The sequence below is a fragment of the Rhinolophus hipposideros genome, assembly GCF_964194185.1.
Source record: "Rhinolophus hipposideros genome assembly, chromosome: 25".
Lineage (NCBI taxonomy): Eukaryota > Metazoa > Chordata > Mammalia > Chiroptera > Rhinolophidae > Rhinolophus > Rhinolophus hipposideros.
Window position 1 is genome coordinate 14,731,178 of NC_138071.1, and position 20,698 is coordinate 14,751,875.

Genomic DNA, 20,698 nt, shown 5'->3' on the forward strand with positions numbered 1-20,698 from the left:
TGTAGCTTAAAACAAAAGCATAAGAACATAAACAAAAGCCAATTATGAACTACACAACTAACCTGAAACAGCAGGTGCCAACTCCCTTGCAGTACAGTTAGGAAGATGGATGATGGCTGAAGCAGCTTCATAAATAACCATTTCATGTTTATTTCGCAAGCAGCTCTCAATGAAATCAAAGAGTGGGCTTTCATGACTGACAATAAAAATATGTGGGCCATGATTAGATATCAAAAACAACAAAGGCAATATGCATAGTGGTTAAAAACACAGACTGACTGAGAAGCACTTTTGGAATTATGGATGAAGGACCTCTGGAAATCCATTCCTCCATAAAAATAATGAGAACACTGGCATAAATTTTCAAAATCAACTTTTTAAGCACTCTACAAATTAGCCAAAGACTTGCAACAATCCTAGGAACATTTATTCGAGAAAAGAACAGAAAGTTTTCTGGTATTTTGACTTGCTCTATTTCCATTCTCTCTTCCCAGTTTCATGGCATCCCTGGAAACCAGCAGCCTCGCAAATGTAGTATCTATGAAAGCCAGTAGCCTAGGAGCCACTGGAGGAGGCAGGTGGGTTTGGAGCCCCCTTGAAAGCCCTGTGCCCAGAGATCTGTCACGATCTGACCTGACTGGTGCTCCCTAGCATAGCCCCATTCCTGGAGCTAATCTATGTGTCATCTGACTCAGAGCTCATGCACTGAGGAAAGCGCTATGCCTCCAGGGAGTTTTTCCCCCCAAAATCAGTGGCAATTGTTTAACATTGCAGTTGCCAGAGGCAGCGATTCCAGTTGGGGCAATCAAGAAGCTGGACAAAAAATTTAAAAGGAAAATCTAAGGACTGAGATGTCTGTTGGGAGCTTTGACAATTTCCGACATATTCCTGAGGCTGTAGAAGGCCATGCAAATGTGGAAGGCTGTGCAAATGTCCAGGAAAGACCTGACAGAGCCCTGATCTCTCACCAATGCTGATCTGGAGGTTCTGCATAAGTAGGAAGTGAAGGCTAACGCAGTTATAAATTGCAAGAGCATGGAAGACACACCCCACTCAACACACAAAATGCCCACTGGAAAAAGGGTAAGAGACATGTTGCTTTAAAGCTTTTAAGAAAATCTGTCAAAAAATTTTCTGACCAATCAGCTAACTAAGCTGAGTGGCCACACATGACAAAGAATAAGGACTGCACTATTTGCCCAGAAAAGTCACCAAACAAACAATAATAAAGAGCAAAAAAAAAACTCTTGAGAGGGTGGACGGGTAGCTCAGATGGTTAGAGCGTGAGCTCTGGGCAATGGGGCTGCTGATTCAATTCCCACATGGACCAGCGAGCTGCGTCCTTCGCAACTAGAATGAAGTCAATGAGCTGCCGCTCAGCTCCCGGATGTCCAGATGGCTCAGTTGGTTGGAGCGCGGGGCTCTCAACTACAAGGTTGCCGGTTCGATTCCTCCACTCCCACAAGGGATGGTGGGCTGCGCCCCCTGCAACTAAGATTGAACACGGCACCTTAAGCTGAGCTGCAGCTGAGTTCCCGGATGGCTCGGTTGGAGCACATTGTCTCAACAACAAGGTTGCCGGTTCGACTCCCATGAGGGATGGTGGGCTGCACCCCCTGCAACTAACAATGGCAACTGGACCTGGAGCTGAGCTGCACCCTCCACAACTAAGACTGAAAGGACAACAACTTGAAGCTGAACGGCACCCTCCACAACTAAGATCGAAAGGACAACAACTTGACTTGGAAAAGTCCTGGAAGTACACACTGTTTCCCAATAAAGTCCTGTTCTCCTTCCCCAATAAAATCTTAAAAGCAAAACAACAACAACAAAAGAACTCTTAGAGGATGGGAAAGGGGGAAATCTGAAAACCAGAATTATATACTTAAAATATCCAGTTTTTGACAAAAAGTTATGATACAAAGAAATAGTAAAGTATGGCCCATGTATAGGAGGGAAAAAAGGTGATCAATAGAAATAATTCCTGAGGAAGCATAGATGTTGGATTTGCTAGGCAAAGGCTTTAAATCAACTAATATAAACATATTCAAAGAAATAAAGGAATCCATGTCTAAAGAATGAAAGGGATTAAAGAATTAAAGAATTAAAGGCACGACAATCATGCCTTATCAAAGAGAGTCTATAAATAGACAGAAATGAGTTTTTGTTATTGTTTTTTTAAAAAACCAAGCAGAAATTCTGGATTTGGAAAGTACAATAACAGGAGTGAAAAATTAAAATCTGCAATTCAACACTTGATTTACACTGGCAGGAGAAAGAACCAGAAAACTTGAAGATAGGTACACCAAGATAGTCCAGTTGAGGAAAATAAAGAAAAAAGAATAAAGAAAAAAGAACAAAGCCTTAGAGACCTGTGGAATATGACCACATGTAACAACATTTGCATAATAGGAATCCCAGAAGGAAAGGAGAGAACAAAAGGGCAAAAGGAGTATTTGAAGAATGGCCAAAAACTCCCCAAATTTGATTTAAAGTATTAATCTATGCATTTAAGCAGCTCAACAAATCTTAAGCAGCATAAATACAAAAGGATCCACACACAGAAATACCATAGTTAAACTGCCAAAAGTATAAGACAGAGAGAAAATCTCAACAGCAGTAAAATAAAAACTACTCATCACGTGGTACAGGGGTGCATCGATATAATTAATGGCTGACTTTTCACCTGAAACAGTGGAAGAGAAAGGGCAGTAGATCATATTCAAAGTGCTGAACTAAAAAAACAAGAATTCTATATCCAGCAAAACTACCCTCCAAAAATGAAAGATAAAAAAGAACACTCCTACATAAGCAATGTCTGAGAAAATGCATTGCTAATAGATTTAATTTACCAAAAATACTAAAGTAAGTTCTTTAGACTGAAATACTGACTCTGAACAGTGACACGAATAATCAAGGAGAAATAAAGAGCACTAGAAATGGTAAATATGTAAAGTGATATAAAAGATTCTATGGATACATTGTTTTCATTTCTTTACTACTTTAAAGGACATATAAAATTGTATAAAGCAATAATTATAACACTATGTTGGATTTATAGCACACACGTAATACACATGACAATAATAGCAAACAGGAGCAGGGAGAGAATGGAACTACATTGGAGCAAAAATTCTGTATTTTGCTAGAATTAAATTGGTATTAATTTAATTCTGAAGTATTAAATTAGTATTTAATACTGTAGTATTAATTTTTAATTAATTAATTTTAATTAAGTTTCTGTAGTATTAATTTTAATCTGAAGTAGATTGTGGTAAATTAAAACGTATGTTCTAATCCCTAGATTAACAACTAAGAAAAAGTGGGAAAAAAAGTAAAAATATTGACAGAGAAATTAAAATGATACACTGAAAATATTTAACACAAAAAAAAGCAATTGAAAAGGAACAAAAATACAGGAGACTTACATAGAACAAACAGAAAAATTGAAAAAGTAAATCCAGCCATATCAATAATTATATTAAATGTGAATGGTCTAAACACCCAACCAGACCATAGAGATTGCCAGACAGTATGAAAAAGCAAAATCCAATCATATTCTATCTACAAGAGACAGACATTAGATTCAAAGATACAAATAGGATGAAAGTAAAAAGATGAGAAAAGATACACCATGCAAACAGGAGTGGCTATATTAGTATCAGACAGAACAGAATTTAAGACAAAAATATAATAAGAGATAAAATGACATTTCATAATGAGAAAGAGATCAATACACCAGGATGATACAACCATGACAAATATATACACACTTAACAGAGCCTCAAAATACACGAAGCAAAACTTGACAAAATGAAAGGAAAAACAAATCATTTAACAATAGTTGGAGATGTCTATACCTACCCAATAATTAATGGAACAACTAGATATAAAATCATCAAGGATATAGGAAACTTGAACGTAATCATCCAATATAACCCAATGACTGTAAAACACACATTTTTAAGAACATGTGGACAGGTCTCAAGGATAGATTAAATGACAGTCATAAAAAAAGTTTCAATACATTTAGAAGGATGGAAATCATCAAAGTATGTTACCCAACCACAGCTGGATTAAATTATAAATCAACAACAGAAAATAAATAGGAGAAATCCCAAAATATTTGGAAATTAAACAACATTTCTAAATAACGCATGGATCAAGAATAAATCAAATGGAAATTGGCAAAATATATGAAACTGAATGAAAATGAACCATACCACATAAAATTTATGAGACATAGCTAAAAGCAATGTTTGGAAGGAAATTTACAACTTTACACACTTATACCAGAAAAGAAAAAAGGTCTGAAATCAATAACCTGAGCTTTCACAATTAAGAAATTAGAAAAAGAAGAGTCAACAAAGCCCACAGTGAGAAGATATAATAAAGATCAAAGCAGAGATCAATGGACTAGAATGAAGAAAAACATTTAAAAAAAAAAAGTCAATGAAATCCAAAGTTAATTCTTTAGAAAGATCGACAAAATTGACAAACTTTCAGCTTCACTAACCATGAAACAAAGAGAAAAAAACCACAAATTACCGACCCTAAAGAAACTGAAATGATTTTAAGGGCATATTATGAATTATATGCCAACAAATTAGATAACTTAGATGAAATGGACAAATCCCTAGAAATATCAAACTACCAAAACTGATTCACAAAGAAATACAAAATCTAAATATACTTATGAGTTATTTAAAACCTTTCCTCAAAGAAAAGCCAGGTCACCATATATTTGACCTCCTTTATCCTCTAGGTGGTGGGAGGAGAAATGATTCTGGGTGGTGAGCACACAATGTGATATATAGATGATATATTATTTAACTGTACACTTGAAAACTATGTAATTTTACTAACCATTGCCACCCCAATCAATTAAAAAAATTTTTTTGAACATACTAGAAAAAAGAAAAAAAGCAATGATTTCATTGGTTATTCTATCAAATATTTAAAGAAATAATACCAATCCTTCACAAACTCTTTCAGAAAATAAATAAGGTGGGTACACTACTTTCCAACAAATGTGATGCCAGTATTACAACAAAGACAAATTTTCACAAGAAAACTACAGACCAATATCCCTCCTGACACAGACACAAAACTCCTTTTAAAAAAATCAGCAAACTGAATCCAGCAATACATAAAAAGAATTATACACCATAATTAAGTAGCATTTATCCCAGCAATGCAAAATTGGTTTAACAACAGAAAATCAATTTTTGTTATATACCAAATTGATAATATAAAGGACAGAAACCACATGATCATCTTAATAGATACAGAAAAAGCAACTGACAAACTCTAATACTCATTCGTAATAAATACTCTTAAAAAAACAGAGGCTGAAGGGAATGTCCTCAACCTGAAAAAGGGCATCTCCAGAAAATCAACAGTTAACACAATGCTTAATGCTTTCCCCTTAAGATCAGGGACAAAGCAAGGATGTTTGCTTTCACCACTTGTACTCAACAATGTACTGAGGTACAAATTAGGCAAAAAAAGAAATCAAAGACATCCAGTTTGGAAAGGAAAAAGTAAAACTGTCTTTGTTCACAGATGACATGATCCTGTACAGAGAAAATCCCAAGGAATACATACACACACGGAACTGAATGACCATAGCAAGGTTATAGGATACAAGATTAACATGCAAAAATCAATTTTATTTCTGTATGTTGGCAATAATTAATCCAAAACAAAATGAAAACATTTCCATTCATAATAGCATTAGAAAGAAAATACTTAAAAACAAATTTAATAAAAGTAATGCAAGACTTTTACACTGAAAACTACAAAACCCTGCTGAGAAATCTAAGTACATGGAGAAACAGTCTCTGTTCATGAACTAGAACAACATGATAGATCAAAGGGACCTAACACACATACACAGAACATTTCACTCGACAGCAGCAGAACACGCATTCTCTAGGGCACACGGAGCATTCTCCAGGATAGATCACATGGTAGGTCACAAGACAAGTCTTACAAAATTGAAGATTTAAATCATAACAAGTATCTTTCTCAATCACAATGAAGTAAAACTAGAAATTAATAACAGAAGAAAAACTAGAAAATTCACAAATATGTAGAAATTAACACACTGTCAAACAGTCAATGGGTCAAATAAGAAATCAAAAGGAAAATTAGAAAATATCATGAGACAAACAAAAACACGACATCCCAAAACTTGTGGGATGCAGTAAAAGCAGTACTAACAGGGAAATTTATAGTAAAAAAAAAAAAAACTTGTAATTTTTTTGAAACACCATCTATGATAATATACATACAAAATCAAAAAGAATTGCCAGAGATATTCTGAGAATTAACAAGTGAATTTAACAAGTGAGGGGGTAAGGGTAATTTTGTCCAAAACTGACCTCCTGGTCACCCAGAAAAGAAGTTGGATTCCTATGGACCTCCAGAACAACTGGACTCAGCCAAATGCATAAGGCAATCAATTCTGGTCAAGCACAAAGCTTGGACTTGAGCTCTTTCCCATCATGCCAACGGAGGGGCTAGTACTTCCCCAACCATGAAGGCTGACATGGAGGTTCCTGCTACTAGCATGCCACATTGTACAGCTGAAAAGTTTGTAACCCCTGATTATTCCAGGGAAGGGCTGCTTCCCTTCAAAATCAGCATGCAATGCAACTCAGAGAAATCTAAAGTAAAACTATGGGTGAAGTGTCTTTACTTTCATATGATTTTTAGAATTTTCTCTTTATCATCTTGGATGTTAAAAAATTTAAGCTTTGCAGTAGTTTGTCATGCAAAAATTTATAACCAGATCATAAGTAAATTATTACAAACCTCCTATGACAAAGAAAATGAATATATCAAACATTCCAGAAGCCCCAGATGCCACCTTCCAAGCACTACTGTGATCCTGCCCTAAAGGTATGTATTATCTAACCTTTAATACTATAAATTACTTATGCCCATTATGTCTAAAATTAACTTAAATAGAACTATACAAAATGTGTTTGTGTGACTGCTTAGTGAGATTTATCCGTGTGGTTGCACTGAACAGTAATTTGTTCATTTCCATTGTTGTCTACTATTGCCTGTATGAATATACAACTTATTTTTGATTTTGTCATTGGTGGACATTCGGACTGCTTCCATTTCAGGCTATTATGAATAACAGTACTAAAGGTATCCATGTCTGACTTTTGACAAACAAATGTATGCATTTCTGTTTGGAATTTAAAAGAAGCCAATTGAGATTCTGATTGGGGGTTTCACTGAATCCACAGATCAAAATAAGATGTCACATCATTACAGCACTGAATATTCCAATCTAAGAACATGATATATCCCTCCATTTATTCAGGTCAGACTTTAAATAACATTTTATAATTTTCTGGGTAGAGATGTACACAATTTTTGGTAGAATTATTCCTAAGGATTTCATTTTAATACAAATGGTACCATCATTTCAAAATTTTACCTTATTGATTGGGTGCTGGGATATAAAAATATAATTGGTTTGGGATACTGACCTACCCAATAACCTTGGTAAATTCAAATATCAATTCCAATAATGTACAGATTATTTTGCATTTTCTATATGCATAATCATGTTGTCTGCAAAGACAGTTTTCAAATCTTTAGTTTTGTTTTTTTTTTTACTTATTGCACCACGTAGGACTTCCCGTAAAATGTTACTTGAAAAATAGGATTAGCCGATATCCTTGTCTCATTCACAATCTCAGTGGGAAAGCCTTCAATAGTTCACCAATAAATATGGAGTTTACTGGAGATTTTTTGGTACCCTTATCAGAATAATGATGTTCCCTTCCATTCTTCGCTTTGAAAAGAAATATGAATATTTTAATCACAAATTGCCATTCAATTTTATCCACTACTTTTTGTTGCATCCATTCAGGTGTTAAGATTTTTCTTCTTTATTTTTTTTTTTAATTTATTGGGGTGGCAATTGTTAGTAAAATTACATAGGTTTCAGGTGTACAATTCTGTATTACATCATCTATAAATCCCATTGTGTGTTCACCACCCAGAGTCAGTTCTCCTTCCATCACCATATATTTGATCCCCCTTACCCTCATCTCCCACACCCTACCCCCTTATCTTCTTTATTCTTTAAACAAAAAATGTTACATTGATTTTTTTTTTCCAAGTCAAGTTGTCCTTTCAGTCGTAGTTGTGGAGGGTGCAGCTCAGCTCCAGTCGCCGTTGTTAGTTGCAGGGGGCGGAGCCCACCATCCCTCGCGGGAGTCAAGGAGTCGAACTGGCAACCTTGTGGTTGAGAGCCCACTGGCTCATGTGGGAATCGAACCGGCAGCCTTTGGCCTTAGGAGCACGGAGCTCCAACCACCTGAGCCACTGGACCGGCCCGTTATCTTGATTTTTGATTGTTAGGTCAAACTTGCATTGCCAGGATACATGCATATTGGGAAATAGTTGTTCATTATTTCTTCATATATCTTTTTGCTCTATTCTCTCACATCTTTCTCTGGAATTCCAATTACATATTACCGTGTTTCCCCAAAAATAAGACCTAGCCAGATAATCTGCTTGAATGCATCTTTTGAAGTAAAAATTAACATAAGACCCAATCTATTATATTATATTATGCCTGGTCTTATATTATATAAGACCTGGTATTATATATTATATTATACCAGGCATTATATTATATTATAATTATAATTATATAAGACCCGGTCTTATAGTAAAATAAAACCGGGTCTAATATTAATTTTTGCTCCAAAAGACGCATTAGTGCTGATTGTTCAGCTTATTTTTAGGGAAATATGGTAAGTGGGAGGCCACTTGATATCACAGTTCTCTGAAGCTCTGTTTGTCTTTAACTTGTTTTCTCTGTGTTTTTTAAATTACTTTCTATTGCTCTATCTTCAAATTTACTAACTCATTCTTTCGTCACCTGTCTCTAATCTGATGTTAAGCCCATCTGTCAAGTTATCCATTTCAGTTAGTGTACTTGTAGCAGGCAGAATGGCTCCCCAGGGATGCCCATGCCTTCCTCCATGGAACCTGTGAATATGCTAACCTTACATGGCACAGACCAACCCCTGGCTGACAGTCAGCAAGGAAATAGGGACCTACAATCTATCACCACAAATAAATAAATTTGGCCAACATCCTAAGTGAGAGTGGAGGGAGATTCTTCCCTTAAGCCTCCAGTAAACAGCAGCACCCTGCCAACATCTTGACCTTAGTTCATGGGACCTATGTCTAACCCACAGAACTGTGAGGTCGTAAGTGGATGTTGTGATGGGCCATTCCAGTTATGGTAATTTGCTTTTGCAGCGATAAAAAACCAATAGATGTCCCTGGAAGTGAGGTGCTGCTGTAACAAATACCTAAAGTTATGGAACTGCCTTTGGAATCAGGCAGTGGATCGAGGCTGGAAGAATCTTGAGGAGTATGATGAAAAAAGCCTAAATTGCCCTGAACACACAATTATTAGGAATCTGGTCTCTAAGGACACTGTCAGTGAGGGCTCACAGCCGGCTTGTAGAAATCCAGTCCTGGAGAATCCTGTAGTGATGGCTTAGAAGGAAGTGCGGACCATGTTATTGTAAAGTGGAATAGGGTGGGTCCTTGTTATGTACTGGCAGACAGCTTAGTGACACTGTGTCCTGCAGTTATGTGGAAAGCAGAACTTGTCAGCGATGAATCTGCCTATTTACTTGAGGGCATTACCAAGGAAAAGTGTTGAAGATGTGACCTGGTTTCATCTTGATGTTTACAGTAAAATGAGACATGACAAATTCCATCAGTGGAGAACAGCTCTGGCCTGTGCCCATGAACTCCAGACGGCCTGTGAGCTTCCCTTCCTGACAGCCTGCACTACCAGTTTTGGACCTGCTTTAGCAAGCCCCAAAACTGTATATGCCAATTCTTTGTATACTCATATATTTATCCCCTTTTGGGTTCTGCTTCTGTAGTACAATTCTGACTGGCAAAAAATTTTAAGATTTACAATTTCTTTTTAGCTCCTTTTTATAGGTTCAATTTCCTCTGTTCATCCATTATAACTATTTCCCATTAAAGTCTTTAACAAATTTAGAATAGATGTTTTGAAGATTTTGTCTGTTTACTCTAATGTTTGGGTCATATCAGGGTCAATTTCTATTGATTGTTTTCTTAACTATTGGTAACACTGTCCAAATTCTTTGCACTATTAGCAGTTTTTTACTGTACACGGTCACGCATCGTTTGATACGAATGCGTTCTGAGAAATGCATTCATTAGGCAATTCCGTCATTGCACAAACATAAAATGCATCTACACAAACCTAGATGGCATAACCTACTGCACACCTAGGCTACGTGGTATCGCCTATTGCTCCTAGGCTACAACCCTGTACAGCATCTTACTGTACTGAATACTATAGGCAATTGTAACACAGGGTCACCCTCATCCACACCCCGTGAAAGGTGTTTGCCATCTCAACCACAGCTGTGTTGAGTTTGGCAACTCCTCATGCTTGGCAGATCTTTTGAAATCATGAACGAGCCTTTGAGTGTCTTCCTCTAGATGTCATTCATACACTCTCTGGTGACATCCCCCCAAGACCAAGCAAGGTTCTTGATGCAGCCGTACATGTTGTAATCCCTCCAGAATTGCGTCAGTAACTTCTCAGTTGCAGCAACAGCCTGGGCAAAGGTCCCCGTCAGGCAGGAGGCCTTAAAGCTGCTATTACTCCTTGATCCATTGGTTGGATCCAAGAGGTTGTGTTTGGAGGGAGAAACACCACTTTGATATTGTGATAAAAAGAGGGTGTCAATAGTAAGAAAAATCTTGAAAGGTATGTTATGCTTCAAACAGTGCTTCTCCATGTCACTGGTATAGTAATTCAGAAGGGCATCTTGGGAGAGGAGCTGGGTCACGCATGACTTCTTATTGCTCCCGTAGGACACTGGCGTGTGTGCTTATTGACATGCTTCACAACCCTGAGGTTCTCTCTGTGCCAGATCACAGAGGGTTTCCATTAGTAGCCTGCAACATTGCCCCCAAACAAGACTATTATCCTGTCCTTAAAAGCCTTGAAACCTGGCATTGACTTGCCCTCCTTATGGATGAAAGTCCTTTTCGGCATCCATTTCCAGAACAGGGAGGTTGCATGTATATTGAATATTTGCTGGGTCAAGTAATTTTTTTCCACAATCAGTTTATTTAGAGTTTCCAAAAATTCTTCAGCTGCCTTCCCATCAGCACTTGCAGACTCACCACTTACTTTTACATTATGTAATGAATAAAGATTCTTGAAATGTTTAAACCACTCAGAGCTAGCAGTGAATTCTGTATCAGAGTCAGGGCCAGCCTTCCCTTTCAACATTGCAAACAAATGTTTTGCTTTGGCTGTGCTCATCACAGTGCTGAGAGGGATATGCTTCTGTGTCTGGTCTTTAATCCAGGTCACTAGAAGTTTCTTCATGCCTGATATAGACCCTTCTCTTCATTGCCTTCATTGAAGCAGATCCTTTAACAATTTCCATCACTTGTTCTTGTTCTTCAACATCATGGCTGTAGTGGAATGGGACATGCCTGACTGGCAAGCAATAACCATCACTGATTTTCCACCTTCGTAGTCCTTAATCACTTTCAATTTCATTTCCAGGTCAACCACTCGATGTGGCCTCTTACTGGTGACATCAGCAGTGGATTTTGTATTCTCAGGGGCCATGATAAGCAAAACAACATGAGATTAAATCAGGCACAGGAGAAAATGATGCAATTGAGAGACCCGGTGAACACAAGAAGTGTGAGGGTGCTGCAGACACACGTAACACAGCGTACTGGTTTACAGCAAGCTGGTTTTTTTGTAAGTAGAAAGAGTACACTCTAAAATAATGATAAATAGTACAGTAAATACATACAGCAGTCATAGTCATTTACTATCTACCAAGTATTGTGTACTGTACATAATTGCCTGTACTGTACTTTCACACGACTGGCAGTGCAGGTTTGTTTACACCAGCATCACCACAAACATGGAAATAATGTGTTGTGCTACCACGTGACGACAGCGACAACGTCACTAGGTGATAGGAATTTTTCAGCTCCATGATAATCTGATGGCACCACCTTCACATATGTGGTCCATCTTTGATCAAAACATCGGTATACGGCACATGACTACAGACTCTGTGAACGCAAAGACACTAGGACTTATGATGTTTCTCTACCAGGCAGTTGACCAGACTGGGATCAAACTCCAAGCTTTATCTTCTCCATGGTAAACTGCAGCCAAATTCTCCAGTAAGTTCTTTCAGTTCACATCTACTACTTTTTTCCAGATTTCCTAGAGTCTTGCCTATACATGCACCGTTCAGTGGTCAGCCAAGGATTTTTGCAGAGTTTAAAATTTATTTTGAGGCTCACCCCATTTGTGGCTCTCTCTTTTCCAGGATTTCTACCATAAGTTTTCATCATTCTTTCCATTTCAAATTGTGTTCTGACCCCTCTGTCCAGAAAATACCATGGCTTTCTGTGACCCCACACCCAGGACTGGACACTGCCCCCAGGAGACCAGCCAGAAATACACAAATCTCACCAAGTATACTCGGAGCTTCTGTCGTTCAGGCATCAACTTTCCTCCAGCTTGTGCCTGCTTTTCAACACTTGCCAGTACTTTTAAATAGTTCTGGGTTTCCTTGTTTTGGGGAACCACAATTTTTACTAATGATATAACCAGTATTTGCAGGAGGGCTAATATGACCAAGCTATTCCACCATTTCTGGAAGCAGGAAGTTCAATTGAGTATTTTTGAATATTCTATTTTATCTTCTCTGTTGATATTTGCGTTATATCTTTTAGTATTTTTTAGTGGTTACTCAGGAGATTACAATGTTCATCCTTATATTATCACAGTCTGCTATCAAATAATATAACACTACTTCACGAACAATATAAGAACCTTACCAATGTGTAATTCTATTTCTCTCCCTAATGCCCTTTAAATTAATAATTTAAATAAACAAGTCATTAAATGCAGTGCTTGAACACTCTCATTTACAAGTATAAAAGAGATAAACAAGATGTTCTTACTATCACTTCCCACTTTCACATTTAATTACTCCAAACCCTAAGACCTATAATCTATTAAGCACACATACCAGAGCACACATTCAGGTGAAAAAAGGGCTTGGAATCCCATGACTTTTCTTTTGTTAATTTAGAAAACATCAAATCCATCCATGAAGTCAGCACTACCCAAGAAATACTCATAAAGGAGACAAATTAAGGAATATTAACCAGCAAATGGAAAACTACCTAGGTTTAGATAAAGACACTTACCCCTCCTCGTTTTCTTTTAGTAAGCGACTGGCAATCCGGATCAGCATGCAGTAAGCGAACTGTGATTTGAGACCAGATTTCGTGAATTTGTTCAACATTTTAGAAACAGCAAGGCGATCATTCTTTTTAAGGTGATACAGGACTCCCAATGCGTGGTACTAAAGAACAAGAAAAAGAATGTAACATACAAAAATCTGAGTAGGAAAGAGGACAAAATTACATGAAAATAGAATCATGTGGAACTCGGTTTTTAATAAAAAGATACCCAAGTCAAATGTACACAGAGATATCCTTTACATACTGAATCAAAAATGGGCAAGATTGAAAGGATTAGAGTTTCTAATTTACCCCCAGGAGTTGTACACTCAGATTGGACAATTATTAAGGAGGTGACATACAATCTGAAGATGGCTCTGCAGGTTCAGCATTGCCCTAAACATCCTTAGTACAAAGGCTCTCAGGTCCAAGGCTTTACCAGCGTTGCAGGTCTTTGAGTGGCTTTAAATCATCTGTGACCATGTTAGTAGTTAAAAGATTCATCTCCTAAAGCAGGCTTAAGGAGTGTACATATTATCACAGCACTTTGTGTAAAAGCACAATAATCAGAGTTAGGAGAGTGAGAATGTTTCCCAAGGGAAAACTTACTACTCTGTTTCCTCATAACTGACTTTGCTAACATGAGAAGTTATAAACACTGAAAGGGAATAAATGAGTACCCTCTCAAATACAAATGGGGTACTTTACATAAAACTGCCAGTTAAGAATTTATTCTTGTTCCTTTTAATTAGGAATAACCCAATGAATATCAAAATGAGATCTTCCCAACAAAATGGTTATTAAGTTTCACAAAGTAAAAATTACTTACTGTTTTTCTAATGTCTACTAAAATCAAGACCTGAAAAGCTCAGAATTTAATATCATTCTTCACAAATTATTTTTCAAACAAAGGACTTATATGCATTTGGAAGGACCTTTGGAATGCGCATCTCATCTATCATTGAATATAAGACTCTTTCTCCAACATTCTTACAGCTTCTCCTGAAAACTACCAGGGCCTGTGTCAGTAATAATTGGTGGGATACCTGAGAGTAGGCATTAATAGGCTGCTTAATTCTAAGCTGCTTGATATTAGTCTTTAGTTAATACTCATCTGGGGAGCCAACAAATTGCCCCTAAAATGCAGGGTTAAAGAAAGGTGATCTCCAGATACGATGAGCTAATGTGATTCAATGACCATACCTGGACCATAATATTATCACTTGAAGCAGCTTCCTGGGCTTCGTTGACCCAGCGCTTAACCACATCATAGCTTATCTTCATCATGTGCTAAATACAAAAAAAAAAAAAAAAAGAGACTAGATAATGCATGATCACTGGAAGTTTAGAAACATCAGTTAGTTTTCCAAAAGACAAGTCCGGAAAAAAACCCAAAAAGCAGCTTTGTAGCTTTATAAGTCTACTTCAAGTCTCTACTCCTGAAGCAACTAATAAACCAGAAACACTTTCCCTAAGATCCTTTTGCAAAGGTGAGGACTGTTTGTGGGCTGAGAGGTGTGTAAAAGGAAATGAGAGGGGAGGGACAGAAAAGGAATGGATAGTTAACAGAATGGTACTTAATGTTAACATTACAGGCTTTTACTTCCAGGAAACTCGCAGGAAGAAAAAAAACAGAGTATCAATACATCATCTGCTGTAAAACTTGACCAATTATATTCCAGGACCAGAAACCCTTGTGACTCAGATGATAGAATCTATTCATACATTAGTAACCAATTTTAATCAAATGTGATAGGTTATAATGAATAAATTTTGTTTGGATTGAAAAAAGAAACGGTATTACTAAAACAAAGACCGCTTCTTGGAAGGGAACTTAGAAGGGGGACAGGAGGCTTTAGACTGAAGGGTTGCAGACACAGCGCACCAAGGAAAGCGGGGACGAGAGCATGAGGCAGAGTGCAGGTCAAAGAGGGGGAGATCGACCCTGAGTTTCTTCCCAGTCCCCCACCACACCCTTACCTTTATCATGTGTACAACATAACTTTGCGATTACCAAAACCTTTCAAACACATGAAAATTTCATGTTTTTAACTGCCCGTTTTAATTGTTCAACGCTTCCCTGGCAGATAAAAAAACACTCTTGGATAAAGTAGTAGAGATGTACACGTATTTTTTTTTTAATGTTTCATTTGTGAGAGAATTATAGTGATACTTTGCTTTTGCACGTAGAAACTGTACCATGCCTTAGAACCAGGCAGCCACTGTACTTGTTCACTTACTAAGGAAGATACCAATGCTGAGCTGGACACACTGGAGACTCTATCCACAATGGCCTGCTTCATGTAGCGTTCAATGGCCTGCAACATTGTTCCCTAATAACATTCATAAAGAAAAAGCGATTGAAGCAAAACATTTTCATGCAAAATTACCACCTCAAACTAATTTACGAAAACCAGTCTTATATTTGTTTCCGTGCAAATAGTTAGAATGCATTCAAAGGGTCATATATTAATCATATTCCAGAAGGCAGAACCCAGACAACTCAGTGAAAGCTTCAAGGAGGAATATTTAAGGGTATATGTGAAGAAGAGTAACTGTTCAACAGTGAAATAAATGGTCTCAAAGTGGAAAGTTCCAGTTTAACAAAGCACATAAGTAAGGCTCAACCTATCAGGGATGTTGTAAAAGAAAATCCTAGATGGGGATGAAAGCTACTTTTGAGTCCTGAAGATACCTCTATGTGAAGGGGATATATTTTATATGGATCCCAGAGAGTCCTATAAGTCAAATGTAATCCCTGATTATTTTAGATACAAAGAAATTAAATGTTTAATGTGCTACTACACTGGATCTTCAACACGAAATCCTCTGGAAATGAAGTTGTTTTTCAATTTAATTGGGAGAAAGCTTAGCACTGGGAAGGCGCTGGTTGATGAAGATGGATAAACAGACTGAGGTCAATATTTAGATCGAGTCTTTTTGCTAGCGCTGGCATCGTCAAGTCTTATGCCACCAACTTAACACTAAAAACAAAAATAACCACAACAAAACACATGAGCAGCAATAAGTATTACTAAGCTATTTCTATTACTCCTTCTAGGATCCAGATTTACCATTTGATCCTGCTCAACCTTTAAAACATTGAGAAGATTGCAGACATATACATAAAGTATGCCCAACCATGAGTATAGATGAAATATTTGCTTGGTGATGTCCAGTCTGCCCCTCATTTTAACCTTTCCTACTCAGAGTTCCTAGACAGGGACAGCCTAACATACTATAACCTCCTCATCGCTCCAGTGTAACATACTGAGTCAAAGTTACACACCTGACTCGGACCTATGTGTACAGAAGTCACTGGGCTGTCTGATACATAGCTAACTAACCACGTTCTCACTCTTAAATATGTGAATGAGGAGGCTTGAGCCTGGTAAATGATGGGCTGTTTAACAGTCAGTATCTGAGAAATCTGGCTGCTGAGTTCCACAAAGCCACCCTATTTCTCGGCATCTGGTTGTAAGCTTTACCTAAAATTCTGAGAGACCCATATCCTGTAATAAAGCTTTTTTCTAAGCTAAACTCAAATGGGTCTTTGTTTCCTGCCAGCAACATGCCCTGACTATAACGAAAGTCTATGAGGGCAAATAGAGAGAGAAATAGACTTATCTAAATAAACACAACTTGAAAAAACCCATCTGAAAGAAAAGAAGGGTGGAGCCACAAAAGCCTTTCTGGTGGTCATGTTTCTCTTACACAGACAGACCTCGGGATATTGCAGTTTGGTTCCAGACCACACAATAAAGCGGATATTATAATAAAGTGAGTCACATGAATATTTTTGGTTTCTCAGTGCATATAAAAATTATGTTTACCCTGTATTGTAGTCTGTTAAGTGTACAATAACATTATGTCTAAAAAAATAACATCTATACTTTAACCAAAAATTACTCTATTGCTGAAAAATGCTAACCATCATCTGAGCCTTCAGCAAGTTGTCATCTTTTTGCTGGTAGAAGGTCTTACCTTCAATTTGTGAAAAACGCAGTACCTGCGAAGCATAATAAAGCAAGTGCAATAAAACAAGGGACGCCTGTACTGAAGAGTCCCTAAGTCAGTCGAGGGCTACCTGCAGATAAACAGTGTCCCCTTTCATACCTCAGTACCACAAAGAGAACTTACATCAGTGATTCTGCAGAGAGCCCTGATGGCCGGGCCTCGGTACACATCCTCCTTTCCTGTCATGTCCTTGGTCAGACTAAGAAAAATCAAATTAGTTACCATGAGATCAATTAAAGTCTTCTCTCTTGTGGAGTCCACCCCTAGCTTATTCCACCTGTCCCCTTAATTATCTTAATGCAGCTATTGATTCAAAAAATATTTATTGAGTGTCTTCTTTGGATAAATATTAAAATTATTGGGTAGAAGACTGTTCTAAATCTTAAGAATACAGCAGTGAGCAAAACAAAGTCTTTGCCTTCATGGAGCTTACGTTCTAGCGGGAAGAGAGATAATAATCACGTGAACAAAATATGTACATCATTGTAGATACTGATAATTGGCATAAAAAATAAAGACAATGGTACTGAAAGCCCTCGGCTGAAATCCCCCAAATCCGAAAAACCCATCAGACTAGACATGACTCTTTACAAGAAACTGATAAAAATGATGAACACATGAGGTCTCTGGCTCTCAGGCATGGCTTTCTAAAGTGGCAACTGTTAATGGCTTCAGACCTTTCTGCTGCATTTCAGAAACAGGCAGGGGAGTGTGGACTGAGCTACTAAATTCCACATCCATACTTTAAAGGTTTTTAGCCTTTGTATTATATTTTTCACCCTTTTATCCTCCCTTCCTTCATCCTTGTGCATTTATCCCCCCAAATGACTATCCATCTCTTCCCTCACTTTACTCCCCTCATATAATCCCATGTAATCCAAACAGCCACAACGCCAACTCACTCCACCGGACGCCAGGAGGAGAAAGTTGTGAATAACTGTTAGTCCTTCAATTGCTCACTTTGTTCAATTATAAAAACATTTCATTCATATAACAATACACTTTCGAAACATTCAGAAAGGAATACAACACGAAGTCTAAGTCTCCCCTCACCTGCCCCAGCCTGTAGTGCCGCTCAGCCTGAGATAAGCAGCATTGTGACACTTGCTTACGTTTTCTTAAGAAGTTTTAAAACTTCTCTATGTAAAACCACAGAGGCTTATTAAAATGATGCCAAGGGGTGTTCACTCTCCTGGCACCTTCCTTTTCTTACTTAATATAATTTGAGAATCTTTCTACAGTGGCAGATTATTTTTTAGATATCTATATATTTTTAAATATATATCCATTGGTGACAGTACCATACACCGGCCATCAGGTCAATGCATCTGCTGCAGCCTGGAGGAGAAGACCCAACCTCATGGGGTCCTATCGCAACCTACTACCAAGACTGGGCATTCGGTAGGCCCTGCTACCACTGCGCTGGGCTGTCTGCTCCTAGGGGAAGCAGAACATGGGAAAACGACTGGATGTCCTACTCATCAGCCACTGTCACACCACTTTTGCCATAAAATGAACGGCAATGTTGTGTAGGCCACCAGCATAATAGAGTAACTGTTATACCACAACTGGGATTGCTGCAAACTACTGATTCATCCTATATTTTATGGTGTGTTTGCCATGTAATTTACAAAAGAAATAACACAAATTTATCAGTCTTTTCTTTCCTTGTCTCTGAAATTTTAGCCATAATTAACAAAGCTTTTCCCTATACTAAAGTTAAAGAGGCATACACTCATGTTTTCTTCTAGTACTTGTATGGTTTTATTTTTATTTATATTCTTTATCCATTTAGAGTTTACTCATGTACATGATATTAAATACGGATCTAATTTTATATTTTTACAAGTTCCAGCCTCATATACAGCTTCATATACTAGAAAGTACGCTTACCCCAGTGATGTGTATTTGGGTCTAATTCTGTAGTTTCCATTTGTATCACAGAATCCTGAAAAATGTAGATCAGCATGGCCAAGGTGACACATGACAAAGTCATCACGCACTTTTATTCCATTGGTCTATTTGTTTATGTATGTGCGAGTGCCACACTGTTTTAACTTTACTGGCCTTAATATTTTACTGACTGGTAGAGCCAGTCCTCCCTCATGATTTTCCTTTTTCAGTTATTTCCTGGCTATTCTTACATGTTTGTTTTTTCACATGAACTTTAGTATCAAATTTTCTAACTCCATAATAGAGCCTGCTGTTTTTTTATTGGGACAGCACGGAATTTATAAATTAATTTAGTGAGGATTAAAATCTTTATAATGTTGAATTCACCTTTATAATCTTTATAATGTTGAATTCAGAAATAGGATATCTTTACATTCGTTCAAGTGTACTTTGAGTCTTTCAAGTCTTAAAAATTTTTTACTTCTTAGAAGTTTTGTGCTTTTATTGTCAAAATTATTCCTAGGTATTTCACCTTATTTGTTGTTGTAATGGGGTTTTGTGTGTGTGTGTTGTTTATATGAAGGCTACTGATTTTATATGTTAATTTTATATCCTGTGGGAATATATCAATGTCATTGGAGTCCCTGAAGAAGAGGAGAAAGTAATTGGTGCCAACAAATTTTTTTGTAAGAAATAGTTGAAAATTTCCAAATTTGGGGAAAGACATAACTTTACAGGTTCAAGAAGCTTAGTGAAATGTATACAAGACAAACTCAAAGGAATCCTCACTCAGATACATAACAAACCTGCTAAAAACCGCAAATAAAGGAAAACTCTTGAAAGCAGAGAAAAATGACACATTACATATAGAGAGACTTCTGTTCAAAATACTGTGGATTTCTCATCAGAAAACACAATGTCAGAAGACAGTGGAACATGTTTTTAAAATACTGAATGAGACAAAAGGAACTGACAACCAAGAATTCTATATTCACTAAAAATATCTTTCAGGGGTGAAAGTGGAATAAAGACTGCCTCAGAGGAAGGTAAGCTAAGAGTACTTGTCACCAACAAATATTAAATGTTTCCAAGGAAATATTAAGTGAAGTGTTTCGGGCTGAAGGGAAATGATACTCGAGAGATCCCTAGAGCAACCAATATAACATCTTTACAGGACTGAAAGGAAAATAAACATAACTGTCAACCCAGAATTCTATGCCCAGCAAAACTGCTTTCAAAAACAGGTGGTTTATTTTACTTTTTTCTTTTTGTTCTCAGTTGGGGTTATTTCTATTGAATTATATTCAAGCTCACTGACCCTTTCCTCTGTCAAATCCATTCTGCTACTGAGACCAGCCAATGAAATTTTTATTTTGCATATTGTATTTTGTCATTTCTAAAATTTTCATTTGGTTCTTTTTTTAACATACAGTTCTCTGCTGAGAATTTCTAT

The 20,698-nt window shown here is 37.2% G+C and overlaps 1 protein-coding gene across 1 annotated transcript in view; it reads right to left on the reverse strand.

Annotated features, from left to right (window-relative positions):
• The window catches only part of COPG2 (COPI coat complex subunit gamma 2), a 107,668-nt gene that overhangs the window by 60,082 nt on the left and 26,888 nt on the right, over positions 1-20,698 (reverse strand). The window contains exons 6-10 of the mRNA XM_081038354.1: positions 17,476-17,551; positions 15,576-15,668; positions 14,539-14,625; positions 13,300-13,457; positions 63-196 (exon numbers count right to left, since the gene is read on the reverse strand). Coding sequence (XP_080894480.1) covers positions 63-196; positions 13,300-13,457; positions 14,539-14,625; positions 15,576-15,668; positions 17,476-17,551 — 548 coding nt within the window. The remainder of the gene's footprint in view (positions 1-62; positions 197-13,299; positions 13,458-14,538; positions 14,626-15,575; positions 15,669-17,475; positions 17,552-20,698) is intronic.